This window comes from Amblyomma mixtum, unplaced genomic scaffold (genome assembly GCF_055824585.1).
Source record: "Amblyomma mixtum isolate Tamu unplaced genomic scaffold, ASM5582458v1 scaffold_18, whole genome shotgun sequence".
Lineage (NCBI taxonomy): Eukaryota > Metazoa > Arthropoda > Arachnida > Ixodida > Ixodidae > Amblyomma > Amblyomma mixtum.
The window spans coordinates 321,533-346,027 of NW_028317715.1; the positions used below are offsets into that span (position 1 = coordinate 321,533).

The following is a 24,495-nucleotide window of genomic DNA, read 5'->3' on the forward strand; positions in this document are numbered from 1 at the left end:
TGCCTTGTCTAAAGCCGTCTCTTCCACGCTGAGAAGCCTGGCTGCGCGCGGTCTCAACAGTCTCAAAACATGAGCGCAAAGGGAAGATTGTTTACTTTGGATGACAAGAAAATAATCACAGGGATGCTATATTCAATAATGCCCAGTGAACATTACAAAACACTCCCAATCCTTGCTTTTATCTGTCTGCTAACATGGTCCATAAGTGCTGTTAACAGTCTGGTTCATAAATATAATCTTCCGTGCGCTCATCTGAGTAGTCGACTACCCTTAAGCAGAAATTGGGTAAAGCAGTATCTCACTATAGTAGGCAAATTCCAGTAATATTTGCAGGTTATGCCAGTGCCTATGTGTCCCATACAGGCAGTTAGGAAATACAATCAAGTTTACGAATTTTGTGAGCACATGAGCTCACCCAATCTATTCATGCATATAAGACTATTGGCTTGAACAGATATTTACCGCCGCAGGTCACAGCACTTCTGTGCCAGGTAGCGCGTCACTTTCTTGTGGCGCTTTTGCAGGTCCTCGGCCGAGCATCCCTTCTGTTTCAGATAGTGCCAGAAGGAATCTGCGCAGATGGGGTAATAAGTAATGTTAGTGTGGTTGAATATAAAAAATGACCAGATGCTGAGGCAGTGATCGAATAACGAGCATTAATACACCTAACATAGGTCGCCAGTTCGAATCCATGCTGCGAGATAGGCTCTAACTAGTAAGTCTATGCTGCACGACAGGCTCAATCGTATGACACCATCTGGTACATTCTGTGCCAAACGGTTCACCCACAAATATTACACGAATGTCGAGACTAAGCAGCCAGACTTTAATGCGTGCCAGACAGATATACATATACTGATCGACATAGTTTAGTTTCGAGCTGTGGTGCTCGAGCATCACACTGCCACCTGCTATTATTTTATTCCATTGTGTAACCACCTCGGTTCCCATGGCAACTGCTGGGATACACTGCTGCATTGGAGGCTGCCATCTTGGATTCTATCCATGATATCAGCACAACTCTGAGGCTCAAAACGCAACCAGGCTCAGAACGCAACGCTCTAACATTACTACCTCGGGCCAATAGCTCTGGGGAACAAAGCTTCACACACTGGTGCATAATATCACACTTCAGATACACCCAGCAAGGCGGTAGAGAGAAAAGCCCTTTAATGAATAACAAAATTTAGCTGGAGTTTAAAAACCCACTTACACTCGCGTAGGTTTGGGACTTGGGGGAAAACAGAAGAGAGATGCAGAAAATTGCAAAGGTTTTCAAGCAATTTCAACAAAATTTCAAAAATTATACAGCCCCTGAATTTGGGATGGCATACATCAAAGTGGTGACAAATGGCGTGACAAAGTTCCTTACACACAGAGTGTGCACTGATGAGAAATGAGGAGGTTTTAGTGCTTAGCTGGGAGATTAACAGCAAATAAAGTTTATTGCACATCTCTGCTGGCTATGAAAGGCTAACCGCCGAATTCAGAAGTGCACCTCAACTCGACACTCCGTCTCCACTCTGTGGAGTGGAGAAAACAATTGCTCTTCCATTTGATAGGCAGTTAGGATTGAAGAATGCTACTCGGCATTTCTGCAGACGAGGAGCTGCTATAGAAACCTTCTTCCAACCCCCGTCCCTCGAGGAAGCATGAACGGCAAATGAAGGTGAGAATAAGGCGAAAAGTTGCCTTTGGCTATAAAAAAAGCATAGCATGTCTATTAAATGTCTGTTTTGTCACGTTGCACCACCTTAAAAACACAAAGAACCTCACCGTTTATTAGCCTAGTAAACCATCTTTTGCAAGCTGCATGACGAAAGCAACAGAGAAAAACTACCGGAAACTCTTGCACGTCTGGCAACCTTTGCTGCCAATGATGTAGCGTCTATGTAGGCATTTACGAATCGCATGAAAAACTGCCACAAATGGATTAAAAAACTGCCGTTCGTCAACTTGTGGGAGCTTTCGCTGGCCTGCAGAGGCCATCGGCGAAACTGAGAAGGTTTATGGGGTTTAACATCCCAAAGTGACTCAGGCTATGAGGGATGCCACAGTGAAGGGCTCTGATAATTTCAGCCACATGGGGTTCTTTCATGTGCACTGACATCGCACAGTACACGGGCTTCCAGCACTTTGTCTCCATCAGAATGCAACTGCCGCGCCCGGGATCGATCCTGTGTCTTTGAAGTCAACAGCTGAGCACCGCAACCACTCAGCCACTGTGACGGCAGCAGAAAAATAAGATTCCCCAGAAGCGAACAGTGCATGCGAGTTTGGAGCCCAGGAGGTTTCTTTTGAGCCGCACTGTGTCGTTCTTAATGGATCTCTAGTGCTCCAAATTTCCTGGACATTAGAAGATTTCTGGTACTGCCTCCTGCAAGAAGTAGGACTTCCTGGAACGCTCTGGAGTCCCAGTATATAGCTTGGAAGTGAACCCCCTGGACTCTAAAAAACTTCTGACAAAGACTGTACCTTATACAGAACACAATGGGCCACATTGCAAACTAAAACAAAAAAGTATAGGACACTAGTAAGAATTGATGATGAAACGCATGCAGCTGAAAGCAGATTTATTGAAATGCATAGTGCACTGCGATAGACTAATGGTTTTAGCTTACCTGACACTGAAGCCACCTTCACTGGGGACAGTGGAGGGTAGGTTTTTGTAAGCCCTTTCGAAAGGGCATTGTTTGACAGAGTGCCTGTCAGGCTCCTCTGCGACAGGGTTTCGCTGCCCCACAGGGACACAGCCAACTGTTTGCAGAAGGTCGAGTCCATGGCAGACCCCAGCAGCCGCTCCCATGTGCAGCTACTTAAGTAGTTGCCATGGCCAACATGTACCTGAAGAACAGATATGAGCAAAGCATGAATGGTTTGTAATATTGTTTTAGATACAGAGCTCACTTGACCTAAAACTCCGCTAATATGAGAATACCTATTTCTGTGGCCTATGAGGCAAAACAAAAGACATGTAAAAGATGTAAGAAAAGTGAAGCACAGATCATCTTTGCAGATGCAATCAAGCACCTCTAAGTCTTCACTTATTCATCCTAGCAGTAACCAAGTGACAACATATGCCCCTCACAACCTGCAACCTTTTTGCGGAACATCGCAAGACCAACAGGCGAAGGACTGCTGTCAGGTGGGCGAGTTGGTACTCATTCTTTGCAGCAAACAGCACAGAAGATGGCGGTCTAAAAACAAGAAATATATATGGCACAGCACTAAACAGCGTGACAGAAAAATACGATTATAAATTATTTAGCGGTCATAGGTGAGTACCCCATGGTGATTCATGCATAGTAGTGTCTTCCAGCCGCATCATTGTAGAGACGAAAACATGCCACAAAAATTAGGTACCTTACTCTTTTAATAGCTACACGGCTGGGAGTTAGACTCGAACATGGCAAGCATGCGGAAGGCAGGAAATTCGATGTGGACAAGTAGTGCGTTCAGCGACGGCACAACCAAAAGGATGGATGCATTGAGGAACACAAGCTGCAAAAAGCATGCTACCTGAGGCAAGTCACGCCAGTTTCCTGAACCGGAAGAACAGCTGCTCTGCTATGTGATAGAAGTGCAGATCAATGGCTACGCATTGACAACAGACATGCTATGCGATTTCTTGTGGGACGAGCGTGCACCAGCCAAGAGTAGGAAGACTCCGTGAGTAATGACTGAATGTAGAATAAATGCCATTCGCTCCCCTGTTGGCATTTTTGCTTAAATTTTTTTTTGCACATCGCGTATATGGGCCACACCCTGAAAACTGCAGCCCCTACACACGTTTATGCAGAATTCAATGTGGACGAAACCACTCTTTTCTACAAGCTGTTGCCAAGCAAGATTACACATAACGAAGATAGCTGTGCAAGGAAATGGAACAAGAGCATAAAAGTCACGAATGCGGCAAACATGCATAGGACAGAGAAACTGCAGCTCCCTATTATAGGAAAGGCTCTCAAACCTCACTGCTTCAAGAATATTCAAATGCTGCCAGTACAATACACTAGCGGTGTGCGAATAGTGGTTTTTTGATTCGAAGCGAATTCGAAGCGAATAGCAATTTCTTCGAATAATTTCGAAGCGAATAGTTTGAATAGTACTTCTGGCACTAAAAAAAGGCTGAATGACAGTAGGCATTTCCAAACCATTTATTTTCCTAACACACGATGCCATTACATACTGCATGAGGCTTTATTTAAAACCATGCTTCAAAATTTTAAGAGAGCACCAAAAGTGAGTTAAGAACAATTTTTGCCAGTTTGGTAATTAAAATTATAACACATAAAAATACCGTCTGCTTTCTAATAAGAAATTAGAGATAAAATACAAAAAATTACAGTATAACAGAACGGTGCCAGTAGTACAACCAATAACTGAAACCATAGGAGTAACTGCACTACACTGCAGGAAGAGCACTGAGAAAAATAATGAAAAAAAAAGGACATTCTGCTCTACTGGTGACCAGTGGTTGAATGGGTCGAATGTCCAACACTGAGCTAGGCAATCACGTTCGGTGCACCGACTTGCCACTTGCGTTGCTTGCGTTTCTAGTTTAGGATCCTCACTTCTTGGCTTGGATTGCGCCTCCTTTTCGGCTACGCCGATGGGACTGCTGCGTCCAAGTGCTTTGCAAGTGAGGGAGGCAAGTGGTGTCGCGCGCCTATTTTACAGTTTTGAGGAGGGCAAATATCATGCTCTGCATCACGTTCACGCTTCGAGAGACAAAGTGATGACTATTATTTTCACAGAAAATAAGCAGTAAGTCACAACAGATCATCACCAATAAATATTTTGAGTTGCAAGTACTTTGTACCATGATCTCAATTTTGGCTTTTTTTTCAATGACTTTTGATTCTGCAAATAAAACTTAATTCAAACTCATTATCTTTGTGAAATGTGAATTAAAAAACTTTTACTGTAGTAAAAATGTGTATGTAACCGAGGAACAATACTAAAATTTTTCCAGGTCACAAGCATTGGACACAACCATGACACAAAAAAAGGCATGCATGGCATCTAATATGCCAGTCAATCAGTACCAACTCGCCCAAATCACAACCTTCATGAGTGTAATATGCCTCAAGAAATGATTTTTCTTCCCCTTCAATGCTGACAAGTATAACACGAAGAAATTGGCAAAATACTACCCACCTCTCCTGCTTCATTTAAGACCCCAACAGTAGGGTCAATCTCTTGTGCTGCCGGCCCAAGAGCTGCACAAAAACAGTGGGATAATTAACAACCAAAAAACGTAGTTTTTTTTTCTATTGGCTCGAAAGACTGCTTCATTACGTGCTATGCTACTTGATCCTTTGTACGCTGCAGGAACTGGTTTCCAATGGTTAATGATAACATTCACATGGTAGTGACGGCAGTCTGACAGACAGTGAAAGGCTTTCAATAGATGTTCTCTATTCAGCTGCCTTGTGCCTACAAAAACTTGACTTGGCGGTGGCATCAAAGGTCAGAACGACGACTGCTTTCGGCCGCACTCAATTTATGGCTGGCAAACAGCTTATGAGATAAAGGGACGAAAGCAAGCACGACAATCTGAAGCAACATGGAAGCAGTTGCACATTGCTGCGCTCATTTAAGAATGATAAACCTAGTTCCATCTCGCGTCACATTGTGATAAAGCTGCATGCCGGTGACATTCAGCATGGACAAACATTACAACCTTTCACAGCAATGTCACAGGCTGCTATCTTTCTCAACACCAGCTGTTGTATCAACTTCTAAGTTAAGGCGGGACGAGGGCCTTAAAACAGACCTTTTTATTTGTGGCTATAATGTCATGAAATGTTGCACACAGATGCGTTTTTCTCTTCTGATTTCAAATATGTAGTCGTAATTGAGCTGGTGGTCTTAGATCAAAAGTTATCTTAAATTCTAGAGTGTAATTAGGTAATTTCTTACCCAGCTTTAATGAACTTCCTCATTGCATTTTGTTGCTTTTACTTACATGAATTGATAGCCAGCAAATTCCCATACCCGTTGACATTCTTACATTTTTGGTTTAGGCCACTTATAAATAGCAATTTACAATTAGCTTAACGAGTTGCCGTGTAATATAGTGTGACCTTTTACTCTCGACATAGTATGTCAGGATGGCATACATTTACAGAAAAACGAAGAATGTCATCGGGTATGGAAACTCTCTGGCTATCAGTTCATGTAAATAAAAGCAACAAATTGCAATGATAAAGTTCATTAAAGCTGCGGAAGAAATTACCTAATTACACTCTGGAATTTAAGATAACTTTTGACCTAAGACCACCAGCTCAATTATGACTGCATATTTGGAATCAGAAGAGAAAAATGCATCTGTGTGCAATATTTCATGAGATTCTAGCCATAAATAAAAAAGTTAGTTTTAAGACCCTCGTCCCCCCTTAAAAAGTTTGGGTTGGAGAAAATATCTTAATTTACTAACTTATAACATGTTTTTCACTGTTTCTCGAAGGTTCAGACCCTGACTTACACTTGAGCACTTATTTTCAGTTCATGTGAGCTTGAAAAGAGAAGGGTACTGTCAAGTTACAGGAAAAGCTTCACTTTTCAAGCCCACAAGTCCCGCTGAAACTGAAATAAAATTTAAGGCCTCAGCCCTTCCTCACAGGTCACATGAGGAAAGCGTGCTGGGTATATTTTACAAACCAGCCTTTCTTTTAAATGACCCTCTAGAACTGGGGCAAGGAGGATGTACCCGTGCAGCCAACCTATCTACATTAGTTGCAGGGCCGAAGATGGCTCTGGGCCCCTATGGGCAGTAGTACACCCCATGCATTATTGATTCTGAACATGAAAGCATCACTAATTTAAAATTTTGGATAATTTTAAGAACTTGTGCACACAAAGACAATTGGGCACACTAGACATTCTCCCACACTGAACCGCTCAGCGGAGAGCACACTTTTATCCCTCTCCCATATGTCTTCACTTTAGTTCCTTTGAACTGCCCTCTGTCCCACTTTCCTGTCTTCGGCTCTCAACCCCATCTAAGAAGGGATGACTGTGTCAATGAGCAGCCGCCAATGAGTACCCTTCGAGTCGAGCGCAAATAGTTTTAAAAGAGCTAGATGTTAGGCTAGTTGGATTTGACAAACTATACATATTTAAATATAATATTTTTAGTACAACCAGGTCAAGAACACAAAGAATGAAACACTCGTGTATTGCTGGTGTTTGTCTTTCGTTCTTCACGTTTCTGTCCTGGTTGCGCTAAATAAGTATAATTTGTCGTATATAGTTTTCTTCCAGTCAGACGAACCTTGACCTTCTTGAAACCTTCATGATGCGCATCCCACAAAACTTGACGTTATCTCTACTATGTATGAGAGCACATCAATGAAACAGCTGCACGTGATGCAGCGAAGAGCTCCCTTCTCTGCCCATGAGGCCACCCTTCAGGACAGAACATGCTCTGAAGGTTGCCCACAACACGATATTTGGTCACAAGTGAACCTGCTTGCTGCCAAAAGCCTGCCGCAGCTTGGTAATCAGAAAAGCTGGCCACACATGAAATTATGTGTTCCCAACCCAAGTTACGCCTGTTTTTACTTCCAAGGCATTATTACTGCGAGGGAAGCGTGGAAATGCATCCAAGAATAGCTTAATAACATATTTCTGAGCCTTCTTTCTTAAGTTTTCTTCAGCATACATACCTTTTGACCGTCTTGCCACCGGCTGTAGGCTGGAGCCGGCAACAAAAGGCGCCTGGCATCCTGGGTCGCTCACTGCTCACGAAACAAGAATGACACATTAGCCAGTTGCATTCAAATATCCTACCTTCTAAAAGAATTTTCAAATGAGGAACAATAGCACAGCATTCCTACACAGTGCCAATCCAACACAATGACAATCTTGGCAGCGAGAGAACAGTTCACATGGCCTGTAACGACTATTCCCAACTTGACAGGAAATATCCAAGGCCTGTCATGCCAATAAATGGCTTTGCTATGAAAACAAGCCATGCACGTCTACAGTTGTGCCTTGCTAATATGAACTCAATATAAATGCAGTGATATAATTGGCCGAAGCCACTTTGGAGCCGCCAAAAATGCTTTTTGGTGTACAAAAGTGATTGTCTGGCGCAGTCAAACACATACTGTACTTTCCAGTGCATAAGTATTTTTTTTAGCTTTCTCATTGATGCAACTTATATACGGTGAAAAAGGACGTGCCAATATGCAGCATCTTTTGCCATTTCTAGCAATTATGTTTGAAAAGAAAATTGATGAGTAAAAGAAAAAATAACAGTTGTTGCCGTTTTCATGTAGTGCGATCCACTACCGTGATCCGCTTACACAGGCACTCAACTACACCTGTGCAGTGGTAGGCATGTGCTCCCCAGAGCCATCTGCGCAATACCTAGATAGCTCACTGCGGATGCAGTTCACGGTAATGAACAGTTGTTGGGGGGGGGTGCCGCTGGGCGGCCCCTCCCCCATACCAAAGAAATACTAAAGAAAGCCATACTAAAGAAATAAAGCAAAAAATTCAATGCCACGAACAACGCATTTCCAGCGTACCAGTCGCGCGCTGCTGCCTCTTCGATTTAAAAGGTCAAGCAAGATGCTACAAACTTGAGCAAGCATTGAGGAGTGCCTTTACAGAAATAAAAAATCAGTAAGCTAGCATATTTCCCCATGAGGGACCCCTGAGACCCTAGGCGCTGCACTGAAAAGTGGCGAAGACGAGCGACAAGCGCAATTATAATCTTGTGCAAGCACTTGCACAACCGAGTGAGAGGTGGCTCTCTGCACTGATGAGTCAGCGGCGTGCTGCTATCGCAACAACACCTAGCGGCACGAGCTCAACAAACGATGAGCGGCAACTAGGAGGGACAGAATTTGCGCACTCACAATTAAGAAAGGACTGGCATGCGCCGAGCACTGGTCTCTTCACCAGGTGCACGGCCGCGAGAGTGCGCAGTGATATGCTCTCAGCTGCTCCCGCAACCATGCGCGATGGACCAGTGACTTTTGCCCCCGATAATACATATTAACAAGGCACGGCTGTATGAACAAATGCAGTGCTTCCAACAAGAACATACCTGCTATCTGACAATATTTAGTAGATTCATTCACTTTAGGGAAAATCAACTTGGCTTAGCTGGACTCTGTCCAGAACAGCAGTAGCACGACCAGTGCATGGCAGTGAAATGATCAAATACTGTACATTTCATACTGCTTAGAACGGACAAATTAAGGCTGTACATTAAAATTCTTAAAATTACCAGCAAGGCTGCAGTTAACTGAACTCCTGCACTAAGGTGAACATGTGCCTGAGAAGCATAAACGCACAAAAAGTTCATACCAGCTGGCTGCGGCAGAAGTGAAGCTGTGCCGGCATGCTGGCTCGGAGTCCCAGGAGCAAGGCTAGGGACTGGAAATTTAATGAGCATATAAGATCATTTCATTTTCAGTGAAAGAGTTTATATTTAGTGAAAGCTTTGTTCCTTTCAGGAAAAATCAATTAGGCTTGGCTGCACCCTGTCCAGAAAAGCAGCAGCTGGACCAATCTATGCCAGCGAAATGATCAAATAGTGTAGCGCATTAACACAATTCTAAGTCGACCCATTCTTTCTAATTTGAGAATCTGAATTAGTAGGTACGACTTACAATCGAAACCAAACCATAGCACCGTAAATAAAGGCGAGAGAAACGAGATACCAGGGATGCGCGTGGTTGCAATTTTATGCTTGCATTTGACCATCCTGCTTTTTTTTTTCAGAAGGCTTTTTCTTTTACTTTCAACAATGCATTCAGCAGTAAAAAAATGCCGATAGTTGATGGAAGGGCCGAAGTTCCAATCGCGACGGCATTACCACTCAGAATAGCAGCACTTCTGGGGAGTGTTGGTAGCTGATAGAGCCGACGGTGCTCGCATGTAGTTTCTTTGTGGCTTTGTTTGACGCATTTGACAACTTCCGGCCACGTTTTACCACTTTTTAATGAAGTGCTTCATCAATCACCATTTGTGCTCTGGGTCTGTTAAGCGTCCAGGGCTTGTTGACGGCTACATTTAAGATGGCTGCCATTCTTTGTGCTGAAGGAACGAACAACTACGTGCCAGGCTGCAAGTTCGATATCTCAGAATGAGGGATACAGGCAGGTGTGGCAGCTGCAGTGAGGCAAAACTTCCATTTGTTCTATGTGATATCGTGCTGTGGCTGTTTGCGAGTGCAGGATTTCGTGAACAACCACGTGCTTTGGTTGTTTTCGCAGTGAGGGATTTCCCTGGATGGCGGTATTAGAACGACGTGCTGTCAGACCGCAGCAGCGACGACTAAGGCAGTGCTAGTGAGGACTATGGCGCAAGTGTTGATGAGTAGCCCAGTGACTGACACATTTTGATTTTGGAATGTGACCACGGCCATGCCTGCATGCGGCTGCCAATAGCGGCTGACGATAAGTGGCGGTGGCCGGGTAATGCTATCACATTCTACTTTTAAAGGCGAAGCTTAAGCAACCTCCAAGTTTGTTTGCTTTTTTCTGACACGCAATATGGGGGTAACCTTACTATCATGCAAATTCGGTACATTTCATGCTGCTTAGAACGGACTAGTTAAGGCCCTAACATTAAAATTCTTGTTACAGTTAACACAAATTCTGCACTGAGGTAAACAACATCAGGGTGCCTCAAAAGCATGAAAGCACAAAAAGTTGATACCTGCTGCCTGTAGCGGAGGTGAAGCAGACACAGTCTGTGGAGGACTGCTGCTGCTGCTGGCACAATGGCTCAGGGCCTCAGAAGCACGGTTGGGGACTGGAAATTTAATGACCACATGAGATCGTTTCATTTTTAGCGAATATCTCTGACATTCTGCATATTCTTCTATTTTTTAAAATTAGTTTTATGCAACTTGCCTTCCTTGCATTTCCCTTTATATTCTGCCTGGCTTAGTGCTTTTTGCATCTGAACTGCATCTTGCATACACTAGTGTTATTTAGCCTTCCACTCTGTATCAGTAAATGTAAATGGGACTGACAGCACCCAACTTTTCCAGTGCAATGGAAAACTTGCACCCCTATTACACGACCCCTTTAAACACCATTTCAACTGACTGTCATTTCAACTGAATAGCAGTAAGCTGTGTTACAAGCCAGTGCTAACAGCCATTGAGATCTGAACTACACTTCAATTTGACTAAAGTCAGCGGCCCAAATTGAACAGGTCCACTGATAAGATGGACATCAATGGACCTGTCACACTCACCTAGTCAAGAGAATTTCTCACAACCAAATCACACAAAAGGCTGTTGCCTTATCTAGAGTAAGTTAATCAACAACTTTGCTTGAAACTGCCCATGTAACAGGGGTATTACTGTCTAAGATGCTAGATTCTGCAACAGCTTTGTTAGAAATGCTGCAGAATATCTTTAGAAACAATTTCTCAATCAGTGAATGCACCCGTTTTTATGCATTCCAATTCTGGAAACCATGTCAGAGTGCACAATTGCATACCAATTGCATACCAGGAAAAGTAACGTACCAAAGTATAATGCAAACCTCACCTTCCAGATAACAATTTCAGTTTTAGTATAGAGAAACATCCATTTGAGTTTTCATGCCCGAAGTTGTTATGGCGCAGTGACATACGCCTCGTCGACAAAAGTTTCAGCGGATCGTGTTTACTGCTTCCTCCAATAAATGCAAAGAACTGCGACGCTGTCTAGTGACACAAGCTCAATGCACTTCATTGCCAATGTAATGAGCATAACTTTTCATTGAAATGCACACTAAAGAAGGCGTAAACTATAATGAAAGAAGAAAACATTGAGCCTTTTACAACAAATCAGTAATGTTTCACCAAGTTGTAGTCACACGGTGGGTACACCGATAATGCCAAGGTTTCATGGAAACATAGCACTTTAATTTGTTTTATGTTTTCAATGGCAATATAAAATTATTAATCATTGTTCACTGGCACTGCAGTGCTCATTTTTTAAAATATGAGGAAATATCGTTCATTTCCACTAAAACTTCAGCACATTTTTATCAATAGTGGGTTCCCTGAAATTAAAAAAAAAAATTTCGAACAAAACCACATCAGGCATGATCGGCAATTTTCCCCAAGAAAATTGGGGGCAAAAGCAACAGACCCCACCTCTACATTCTGGTCCTTGCAGCTCGGCGTGAGAACGCCACCTGACAAAACACTTTTGGCATCGAAACCGGCACAGAGAACCTGTTTCAACACCAGAAGTGCTTTTTCAGGTGGCACTCTCACTCGTTCTTTGAGACAATGATTTGCCCACAACGACCATGTTTTAGGTGTACTCCAAGGATGACATTTTGCTTCAGCCATTTTTGTCGTTTTTTTTTGTACACACAGTTGGTCACGTGGGCGCTGGCCAGTGTAAATAGTGCTGTAATCTAGATTCAATAGCAAATGCTGAAACACCTGCAACCTCGCTATGCCATTCTGCGTTGCAAAAGAGCTTTACGAACCTGCTGCTTCAGGTAGCCTTGGCTGCACACAGTTCGCACTCAATAGCCCATGCCTGGATTCCGATATGGAAGAATCTGAGAAGAATTTACTAAGAGAAGCATCAAATTACTGGACAGAAATGCCAGGTTGAGAACACTGAAGATGAGCACACCAATTGTACAGAAATGCTCCCCGTATTCTCATACCTAAAATTACAAAGGTAGAATAAATTGATGGCGCACAGCTGTCTTGATGCAACCTAAACACTGTGCAGGTGTTTTTCACATGCAGTTCTTGAACTGTGTAAATCCTACTAATAGTGAGCACCTCCTGCAGGAAGGCAGCCCTTTTCCACTGTTAGCCAAGTATATAGCATCGCAAAAGCTGTCACTTCGTGACCAAAGGTGAAAGCCTATGCGAAATAGCAGACGGAGGGCACCCCCTCACAGCGTGGTGCAAAAAGCAAACTTGCTAAACAAGCAAGCATTTACAGCACAAATTATTCACATACCCTTATCAAAAATTTTGGCACAGAGGGCCTTCTGTAGCTCCTTGTTGAGGCTCTCGAGCTCTTTTACTCTTGCCTCCAACTCCACAACCTTGGACTGAAGGTTCATTTCCCTTGAGCCCTCAGTACCTTCCATGTCGTCCTCCATCAGATCATCTTCAGCCCTTCTTTTTGCCAGGGCCCTAGCCCTGGACTGAAGGTTCATCTTGGTCTGAAAAATAAAGAAGTGCTTAGTCAAATTCTTGGTCCTTCACCAAATGAAGTGGATGTAAGCTCTTTGCAAGCAGGATGAAATACTGACTTATCAAACGAATGATTTAGGCCTTATGGGGCTTAATGTCCCAAAGCGACTCCTCTAGCATTTCGTCTCCATCGAAATACAACTGCCGCGGCTGGGATCAAACTCGTGTCTTTCAGGTCAGCAGCAGAGCACCATAACCACTGGTCCTAAACCTTTTCCCAAGCATTTTAGCCCACGGAAAGCCAACTACCCCGTCAAGGGGCAGCTTGTACCCCAAGAAAACTGGTACAAAAATGAGACTAACAGAAACTCCTCTGATTAGACATCACATTAGAACGTGACAAAATTGCAACCATAAAAATTATAACAAGTCATTTTGCCTCCTGTGCAGGAGCTTTGTTCACAATGAAGTGATTAAAGCTGTATTGGATTTAAAGAGAGGGCAGGAAGCATATGTACACTGGGGGTTTACTTCAGTCGCTGCCATTTAGGGTGTCATTAGTCATATGCATAATTACAGTTCTGTTGCAGGCTAAGGTGAGCAAAAAACTTTTTTTTTAGTTGGCAGTATGCACAACCACATCCCCCCATCAAAAGTCGTAGGCACATAACACACAGTGTTCGGCAAAACTACTGAAGACACCGTTTTGTTTCCAAAGCCATTATGCTCTTTTCGGCGCATCACAACATTTCCACCTCGCTAATGTAAACACAGACAGTTGAGCAGAAAACGATAGGGCAGACTGGCTTGTAGTGACATACATATGAAGGCTATGTTGTCGGCATCATTTTAGTAGCATACAGGCATCAAGCCAAGACCAACAGTAGGCGAGAGGGCACGGTGAAGCAGAATTACGAGCCCGAGGAACTGAGTGCACATGCCCCGCTATCCACTGATTACGACGAGGGGGCTGGATAAAGACAATATCTCAGACTAAACAATGACAAAAATGGCACAGAAAGAAACTGAAAGCACCTCTTTCACCTTCAAACAGCAATACCCATGAAATTAATCAGAAATTAGGAACAGATTCTTTTCACAGCAGAAAACTAGAGTCACTCACGCACTGGCAGCGGCAGCGGCACGGGAAAGGCACCATCTTAAGAAGTTTTTCTCTGCAATTGCAGATATGAAGTTTTGACATCGACTACAACCGTCTGCGTGCACGTGTGCTGGTTGCTGCGGAAGATAACGTCATCCAGGACTGCATCGCTACCGGCCAGCGGACACGCCCACCCATCGGACGAGGCTATAAAGAAAGTCCACAGACCTGCGGCTGTCACACTGGCAGCGGCAGCGGCACGGGAAAGGCACCATCTTAAGAAGTTTTTCTCTGCAATTGCAGGTTAGTTGCTGCTCTGTTAATATATTTTCCCGCTGTCTTCTTTTACTGCTGCTGCTGCTGCTGCCAGAAGTGTCGCTATGCCCCTTGATGAACAGTGTGGGTCATGTGATATGCAACTCGAGGAACTTGATTCCAAAATCGACTGTAGTGACTGTAGATCTGTCTATCACACGGGAAAATGTGCAGGAATTTCAGATGCTACTATCAAGTCAAAAGGGGAGCAGTATCGCAGTGCGTGGCGTTGCTCAAATTGCAGGCGTTCGAAAGGTCGTGCTCCACAACTCGATAGATCCAGCATTGATACGGATGACCAAGATGTTCGTGCACTGCTGAAATCAATCAATGAAAAGCTGGAGTACCTTTTACCGCTAAAAGAAACAGTTGACAGCGTCGAAGACACAGTTCAGTACATGAGTGACCAGTACGATGAGCTTCTAACTCGGATAGAAAAGAACGAACGTGAAGTCAAGGACCTGAAACACAGGGTAGATAAGATTGAGAAGCAAGACGATGAAATAACGCAGCTGAAAAACGAAATGGACTGTTTGGAATGGAGAAGCCGAAAGCTCAACCTTGAATTCCATGGAATTAAAGCAATGAAGGATGAAAACCTGATTGATGAGATATATAAGCTGGCAACTCGAAACAACCTGCCACAGCTTCTGGAAAGTGACATAGTGTCCACTCATCGCCTGCCCTCAAAGCAAGATAAGATACCTGGCATTATCTGTCGTTTCGCCAAACAATCAGTAAGAGACAAATAGTGGCAAAACAGGAAAACACTGTGCCAAGGAAATGACAGCATTTTTGTGTTAGAAAACCTGACAAAAAGGACACGTACTCTGCTTACCGAAACAAAGCTCTGGGCCAAGACAAATAACTACAAATACGTATGGCACAACAACAACAAGGTCTTGGTCCGGAAAGCTGATGGGCAAAACGCGGTGGTCATTTCCTGCTCTAGTGACCGCGACAAACTTAAGCAACAGATCAGCTGAACACTAAGAACACTATGGCACCTACTCACTCGTATGTATTGCCACACACTTTCAACCATCACTTAGGTACAGCGTTTTCGAAGGCTTTCAAATGTTTTCACTTAAACATACGTTCTTTTACTCGCAAGGAACATGACTTACAACTCTTTTTTGAGCAAACAAAGCAATCCTTTGACGTCATTATGCTGACAGAGACTTGGTGTGTTGACGATGCGAACATCTTTCGGCTTCCATTGTACAATACTTTCTACCTGAATCGATCAACAGGTCGTGGTGGCGGAATATGCACCTTGGTTAAAAAGCCGTCTGCATGTGAAATATTGAACCAGTTTTCAGTAATAACTCATGACTATGAATTTTTATCAGTGATACAAAACAATACTGTTTTCGCTGTTTGCTATCGCCCGCCGAATGGTTCCGTTACATCATTTTTGGAGTTCTTAGAAACTTTTCTCGTCTTTATAAATGAAAACAATTTCAATTTAATTTATGGCGGAGACATTAACATTAACATGATGAAGAATGATTCACCAAAACTTAGGTTAGATACTCTCTTGGAGATGAATGCGTGTTGGAATACTATCAGTCTTCCTACCAGAGTGACCGAGAATTCGTCATCTTTAATTGACGTATTTATTACGAATTTCAGTTCTGAAGTCATTAATGCTGGCGTCTTCGCATCGGATCTCAGTGATCACTTGCCGATATATTTATGTTTCAAGGGTCACGTACGACACAAGGAAACAAAGACAAACCATTTCATTCAACTAATAACAGATCAGACTCTTTCTATTTTTCGTGAGAAGATAGCTCAGACATGTTGGGATACTGTATACGATCTTAAAGACGCAAATTTGGCTTACGAGGCTTTTTTCAGCCTATTGAAAGAAAGTTATGACATTAGCTTTCCTTTTAAGTGCATTAAACAAAAAAAGAAAATACGTAAACCATGGATTAGTGCAGAGCTATCTGCAGAATACGGAGAAAGAATGCATTATACAGTGAATTTATAAAGACAAGAGACCCCGAAATATTTCAGGCCTTTAAAAAAATTAGGAATCGTTTAGACAAAGATATAAAAAAGGCCAGGCGAGATTACTATACACTTTCTTTTAATTCACTGGTTCCACGTACGGCCACAATGTGGAAAAAACTGAACTCTTTGTTGAATTGCAATATTCCTGAGGAAAGGATACAGAGCTTAAAAATAAATGGTCTTGAGTTAGAGGGAAAAGCACTTGCTGACGCTTTTAACGAACACTTTGTAAAAATTGGAAGTAACAACGCACCAGACAATGATCTTGATGGTATTCCATACAACTCTAGCTCTATATTTTTGTATCCAGTAAATGAGGGAGAGATAATTAGCACAATTCACAGTCTAAATAATAGTACCGCTAAAGATATTAATGGTATCCAAATAAAACCCATCAAATATGTTGCTGACCTTCTCTCTCCTTGTCTTACATATATCTTTAATATCTGTATAAGCGAAGGCACGTTTTCTCGAACGATGCAGATAGCGCGAGTCGCTGCGCTCTTTAAAAAAGGCGATAAAAACGACTTAGGAAACTATCGACCGTTATCAATCCTTCCCGTCTTTTCAAAAGTCTTCGAAAAAGTTATTTTAAAGCGACTATCCGAATTTGAGCAGAAACATTGCCTGCTGACTGATTGCCAGTATGGCTTCCGTAAGGGTTTAGGCACACAACTCGCATTGCTACAACAAAAAGAGCACATACTAAATCAGTTTGAAGAAGGAAGACTTGTGTTAGGAATTTTTATTGACCTGTCAAAAGCATTTGACTCCATTAGTCATCAACTTTTAATTAAGAAACTCCAACACTATGGCTTTCGTGGTAAAGCCGCATCTCTTTTATGCTCCTACTTGGAATTTCGTAGACAAATAGTCGTCATAAACAACCACAGTTCTAACCCATTATCTATTTCAGCAGGCGTCCCACAGGGCAGTATATTAGGACCTTTTTTATTTAATATGTACGTGAATGATATTGTGAATATCGATGCAACCGTGAAATTTATCATGTACGCGGATGATACCAGCATATTATTAACCGGTAAAACTAGTGACGACCTTGTTGATGCTGCTAATTTAACATTAATAAAACTAGATGAATGGACGCGTAAAAACAGCCTGACGATTAATGCAAACAAAACAAAAGCCGTATTCTTTCGAAGTAAAAACAAAAACCTAACAATACAAAAGTCTATCTACTTAAATGCCACTCCTCTCGAAATAACTTCCAGTATTAAGACATTAGGTGTTATCTTTCAGCAGAATATGTCATGGGATGTCCACGTGGACAGTATGCTTATTAAGCTGGCACAGGTAACTGGGCTAGTATACCGCAATCGCAATTTACTGCCACCAAAAATCTTACTGTTAATTTATAATACCCTATTCTCCTCCCGACTCAGTTATTGTCACTTAGTTTGGTCTACGACAACTTACGGAAATTTGCAGAAGTTTCACAAGTTGCAGAAAAGGTTTGTAAGAGTAATAGAAAATCTGCCGTTTTATTCACATACGTATCATCTATTTCCCAAATACAACATAATTCCTGTTACCAAGCTGTTTGATTATATCCTTTGCAAGGCAATTAAGAATGAAAACGCCAGCAACAGTTCATTTCTACATCGTCTAGCCATGTTACAACAAAACGCTACTACACGCCAGACACGTTACACGGAGCTCTGGAAAGTAAGGACGTTTCGCACAACATACGGCCTACAAACACTACAGAATAAACTACCCCGGTTACTAAATGATTTAAATCATAAACATATCCAACTTGAAAAGGTGACGTTCAAAACACTCCGCCGGTATTTCAACATGTACTAGGACACTTCGCTTGCCATTCCTGTTTACTCTGTCACATTGTTGTTTACCCTGACTGTACCGCTTGTCTGTATTCACTTTGATTTGAATTTTATTTGAAGCAAAAATGTGCTTAATTTATCTGTTACTTTCGCTAAACTTATTGCCATTGCACATGAATGTTCCATTGCTTTTGTAAGTGCTTTCTAGCTTCATACTAACACATTTTCTGTATAATTTTTATGTAGTTCTTATGAGTGATTGTAATTGCAGATGTTTTCATGTTCTGTTCTATTTTCTTTTTGGATGAAACATGCCGTTTCATTGCGCCTATGATGCTGTCAAGTGTATAGGGGGGCCTCCGGCTTTGTCAAGCTGTCGCTTGTGACAGCTTTTACTGCGGGTCTCCCGCGCCATGTATTCATTTGGCGCAAATAAAACCATTATTATTATTATTATTATTGCTTGCTAACTTATGAATAACTGAAGCCTAAAGAATCTCCCCTGCTAGTTGTTGTTTAGAACGGCCAAGAACTTTTGTTTTTCCAAAAAGAGGATGGCATTTGCAGCTCAAACAATGCTTAAGCAGGCTGTTAGACTGAGATGATTTAAAAGAAGCAGCGTGTTCAGTTAGGCGTTCACTGAAGCAACGACCGGTCTGCCCTATTTAGACACTGCTACAACTCAGAGGGGCCTCGTAAACAACACCAACATTGCACGCAACGAGCATGCATGGTTACAAGCTTGATGCTGCAAGCCAGTCTGTTATGGCTTTGGCTTGCCAGTGCGCAAAGGCTCGACAGTTTTCAAGGTGCCTAGAAAACAACATCCACACCAAACTTGCTTCTTGTCCTCAGTGGACAGCTGGGCATGCATTCAGTTCCTCGAGCAGCTCTTTCCTCATTGGAGTTACATAACCCTCCTCGCAGCGCCACCCCTCCTCCTCTGCTCTGAGGGTGTGTTCGTCGTATTTTCCCGTTTTCGTTTGTTTACTGGATGTTTCCACTGTACTGATCTGTGCACCTTGTTTGAATTCTTCGTAGCGGCGACTTGAGTTTTCCCGCGTTGAGCTTACACTGACACCGCGAAAACGTTACCACGTCCAGGAACTGCAGGATAAGTGTTGCATTTGGCATTCGAGGGAAAAGGCAAGAAATTAATTTATGTTTTGAGCAAGTGCGGCGGGAAAGAAACTAGATGCAGCATCACTATTCTCTCTGTAGACTTTCTGAGAGCTGTGAGGACTGTGGCAAGCAGTAGGTCAATTGCACACAAATTTATTTCCCTCTGGTGCAAAGTGAGGAGTGCAAACAAAAACCCCAAGTCGGCGCTACAAATAATTCAAACAAGGTGCACACATCAGTGCGCAAAGTAGGGAGTGCAAACATAAGAAAACCGAAGTCGCTGCTATGAATAATTCAAACAAAGTGCACAGATCAGTGCAATAGAAACATCCAGTAAACAATCGAAAACGGGAAAATACGACGAACGCACTCTTAGAGCGGAGGAGGAAAGGCGGCGCTGCGAGAAGGGTTATGCAATGCCAACGAGGACAGAGCCCCTCGAGCTAGTAAGATAAGCACATCCGGCCATACGTCACACGGTGCAATACTTTTAAGTTTTCTTTTTTTCCGTCGTCTGTAGAGATTTAGAATTCATTGCCAGGGGATGTTGTTGACGACGATTCTGTGTCTAGCTTTGTGAATAAGGTAGAATCTTTGTTTCACTCAGTGCCATAATGCGGAAGCTTTTTTTTCTTTTTTTTCCTGCTCTTTTCTACCGTTTGATTTTGGTTGGAATGATGTTCTGTTTCAAATAACAAGTTCTAGTGTTAATATATTTTACAAAGTGTTGTACATTGTGAATACCTTTGTAACCCACTGCCTGTATAGGCCTGTCAAAGGCTTACAGTATTGCTAAATAAATAATAAATAAATAAAAAGAAATTGGAACAGCGCAGCGCGTAGGCTCAGTGTTGTTCGCGTTTCTTTCCATCGCTAGAGTTCACCCACGTTTCGGAAATGTACAGGGTGTTCCATTTTATTCAATACACTCTGAACAGAAAGGAGTAATAGGGAGTAAGCTGTCTTCTAGCGCACCTTCATAAAAGCGAGTGCGCTAGAGGAAGGCTTACTACTTTTTTACTCCCATATAGGCGTATTCATGTTTACAGTGTATCTAATCACTATATAATATAATTAAAAAATCTCTGCCTCTCCCGTAACCGAGAGTAGAGTAAGCATGAAATGTTTACGGGCATAATGTCATCTCGGTGGACACCCGAACCGCACCGTAAAGGAAGGGAGGAACGCCACCACCCGTTCGGCGCGATGCCTTGCCCTTTGAACGCAGCGCTTCTCCCCCGGATCACGTACGAGAACGAAGTGTAACGTGGCCTTTATGTGCTTTCTTGCACGGGTTATTAGAAATCGGAAATTATAATTCCGTGCATTATCAAACCCACAGCTCCACTGATATCTTGATAAACATTGAGAAGGCACTGGCAGCAGTTATTTTTTGTCTCGTTTGGAGACCAACCGGCGCTTGCATGCCGGTCTCTTAGGAGGGCTTAGAGAGTCTCGTTAAATCTCGTTAAGTCTCGTACGGTGCCCGGATGTTCTCGTTTCAGAGCCCGGATGAGTGGATTTCAGTGCCCGGATGACTGGATTTCAGTGCCCGAATGACTGGAATTCAGTGCCCGGATGACTGGAATTCAGTGCCCGGATGAGTGGATTTCAGTGCCCGGATGAGTGGATTTCAGTGCCCGGATGATGGCTCTCGGTCTCGGCGTGACGTCACCACACTGCCGACAACGGGAGCTAAAAGCATTTCATGCTTAATAATTCTGCTTCTGTTCAGCGCTGGATTATGGGGGGTCTAAGGGGGCTGCAGCCCAGGGCCTCACCTCGGACAGCAGGAGAAGGGGCCCACTTATTCTAACCTGCTTAGTATATGGAACCGCGGGCAATGGAACTTCGAGCGACACGTATGAAGCGTATGAAAACCACAACGAGAAGATGGGCCCCCCACCTTATGTAACTTCATTTAGCCGAATCAGTTAGGCGCAGCTTGTCGAGCTGCAAAAACAGGAATCCCCTGCTACCCCGGAGGGGGCCTCCTTTCTTACGAAGCGATATACGCGTTTGTGTACGGATTCCGGAAGGGTTTTCGTGGTTTTCTGTCAATCCCCCCGTCCAGTGGCGTCTGAAGGTGTAGTGTGTTTGAGAATCCTGGTGTCGGCATAACAGGTGGGACTCCTGCCTCACCACCAAGAATTCTGCTGGGATGGCTTTCATAATCCGCTAAAAATCCACTAATTAATTTTTAAACCCGCACATATATCCGATGTAAAAAATACTTTCTTCGCGCCCTCTGCATGGCATACAAATATAAGGCAATGCAACGCATCAGTGTCACAAGTATGATTAGAGCAGGGTAGGAAAAAACGAAACTAGAATGCGCAGCAAAATTTGAAGCGGCGTCTATGTGTGCGAGTATCATATAGAGACTGTTGAGAAAATAAACGCGTGCAGTAGAATGCTTTTTTTAGCCACACGGGTGGATGTTCGAATTTTGCACAGAAGAAATTTGGTCGTCAGAATTATATACAACACCAGGTTTTCTTCTTTAGCTTTACCAAATTCAATAACTAATCAGGCTGTGCTAGCTTCTTGGAACTCCCACAGTTTCACTTTGTGCTCCGGCGGCCACTATAGGCTTTAACGTCCCAAATCAAGTCCAGCTACGCGGGACGCCGTAGTGGAAGGCTCCAGTCAATTTCAACCACCTCAAATTCTTTAAAGTGCACTGATATCGCATAGCGCACATCCCTCTCGCATTTCGCCTCCAGCGAAATGTGACCGCCATGACCGGGGTAATTTATTTTGTACGTTCTTTTTTCTTGAGATCGGTTTTGTAGAGCGAGGTGAAATTTAATTTTCGAGTAAATAAAAGGCGCAGAACTGCCTCACTTCTAGGTGGACACCTCAACTGTGCCTTGAGGGGAGGGAGGAAGGTGTGAATGAAAGGAGAGAAAGAGGTTCCGTTGGTTTATTGGTTTATGGGGGTTTAATGTCCCAAAGCAACTCAGGCTATGAGAGATGCCTTAGCGAAGGGCTCCGGAAATTTCGACCACCTGGGGTTGCTTAACGTGCACTGACATCGCACAGTACACGGGCCTGTGGACTTTTGCCTCCATCGAAATTCAACCGTCGTGGCCGAGATCGAACGCGCGTCTTTCGGGTGAGCAGCTGAGCACCATAACGTTACACTGATCCACCGCGGCAGCAAAAAATAAGAGGTGCCGTTGTGGAGCGCTGAGGAATAATTTCGGCCACCTGGGGATCTTTAACGGGCTCTGAAATCGCATAGCACACGGGTAACTTTTTGCATTTCACCTCCATGAAAATGCAGCCGCCGTGCGGCTGGGTTTGAACCCGGGTACTCGGCTCAGCGCCGAGCACGCTCACCACTGATCCAGGACTTAAATGCTGCTATTCAAATGTGCCCCGTGAGAGTAGTAGCAAACGTTCGATGTATAATCAAATTAATTTAATAACTTGCAATAATACCCTGTCAGGACACTAATTAATGAGTGTTTCTATTTCCTAGTAGCTGCCGGCAGCCGGAGTACCCAGCTTAACTGCAGGAAGCTGGCTCAGCCTGCTTTTCTTTAATGCGTGAGCATTAAAACAGTGCTGCGAACAAAAATCCCACTGTCGGCTTGCGTACGGTGTCACTGAAAGAGGAGTAAGCGGCGCGCGCAGCGCACTGCAATGCAGCCCCGCAACTTGTCGGTAGGTTTGAGTGGCTCTTCCGTGGCGTTCGGCGCTCGACCACAGATGTACACGTGTCGCGCGTTCCAAGAGTCGCGTTGTGTTTTGTGCGCTGTAAATGTAATGCTACTGCGTTACTGTTGCATGAATCCTTTTGGTTGCACTTCGTTCTTTTTAATTAGGTGTAATTACAATGGAACATGGGATTTATTCGAGTAGTGTAGCATGGGGACAGGGGGGTCAGTGGTAAGAAAGGGAGAGGGGGCCTACATTCTCATTAGCCCAGGGCCCCCATTTTTCTTTACCCGGCCCTTTCTTTCAGTAGCAAGTTAGCGCTCGTCCTGTATACTGTTTTCTCGCGCTAAGCCCACCCGCAAATCAAGAAATCTACTGGAACGACGTTTTTATTGCTGCCGTGCGACCGACAACACCTGAAAGCTGTGCAGGCAAAACGTGGAACGCGTGCATGAATCTCCTAGGCTCATCACTGATCCAAAAACTGAGCAATAATATCAAGAACATGGACACAGTACACATGCTGACACTGGTTCAACGACAATAGCGGTTAATGTGGACTAAGCGCATAATGTTCAGCAAGCACAGGAAAGCCGGTTGGACGCACCTTCTTCCGCGGCGGGCCTTCCTTGGAGGAAGACTTGCGCGAGGCCATGCGCTTGTTCTGCCGCCACGTCCTCATTTCTTCTGCAGAGTCTGCAATTTTTACCGCAAACTTATGATAAGTGAACGCCAAAACCGTGTTCGGCAACGCCGGAAAGGGTCCTAACACTTACCTGTTATGTGTACAATGGTCGCCTTGTAAAACCCGCCCCGGGTGGTGCTGTCGCCTTCCCAAAAAACATCGTACGACTTCCCTCTTTCGAAGTCGTCGATGTCATTGGGACAGAAATCCCTAACGTCGGCGTCCGATACGACGTACCGCTTATTCTCGCCTTCGTATTGTACAAGCACGTACATCGTGTTGCTTCGAACAAAGTGCGTGCTCACCTCAGTACCTCTGTACGCTTAGCGGATTCTCCGAAGCGGTATGGCTACGCCTAGTCATGGCCGGCAACCGAATTGACCAAATGTCTTCGTATCTGTCGGAAACCAAACCGCACCAATTTTTCTTGTAAACAAGCATTTATCTGTCATATTTAATTAACATTTAATTTAATTTACTCTATTAGGAATATATGATTAATTTCGGTTTTCTACGCTAAGGTTTTATTATTGTTTTTACTGAGTGCCTTGAGTATAGCAAGCAATGTGCGCCACCATGTTTGCGGTGATAACAAGAACTACAGAGGCTAGAAGGTTTCTTCTAGCCTCTGTGTAAGAACTACT

General features: G+C 43.5%; 1 protein-coding gene and 1 pseudogene across 1 annotated transcript; one reads left to right on the forward strand and one right to left on the reverse strand.

Annotated features, from left to right (window-relative positions):
* Positions 1 to 458: 458 nt before the first annotated feature.
* Positions 459 to 24,126, reverse strand: LOC149324768 (uncharacterized). The gene is made up of 8 exons (XM_089565274.1): positions 23,943 to 24,126; positions 23,774 to 23,862; positions 12,956 to 13,163; positions 10,684 to 10,779; positions 7,674 to 7,745; positions 5,161 to 5,222; positions 2,622 to 2,844; positions 459 to 571 (listed from the first exon to the last, which is right to left on the reverse strand). The coding sequence occupies exons 1-8, from the start codon at positions 24,124 to 24,126 to the stop codon at positions 459 to 461; spliced, it is 1,047 nt and encodes a 348-aa protein (XP_089421400.1).
* On the forward strand, positions 14,575 to 15,684 carry LOC149324769 (uncharacterized; annotated as a pseudogene).
* Positions 24,127 to 24,495: the final 369 nt, after the last annotated feature.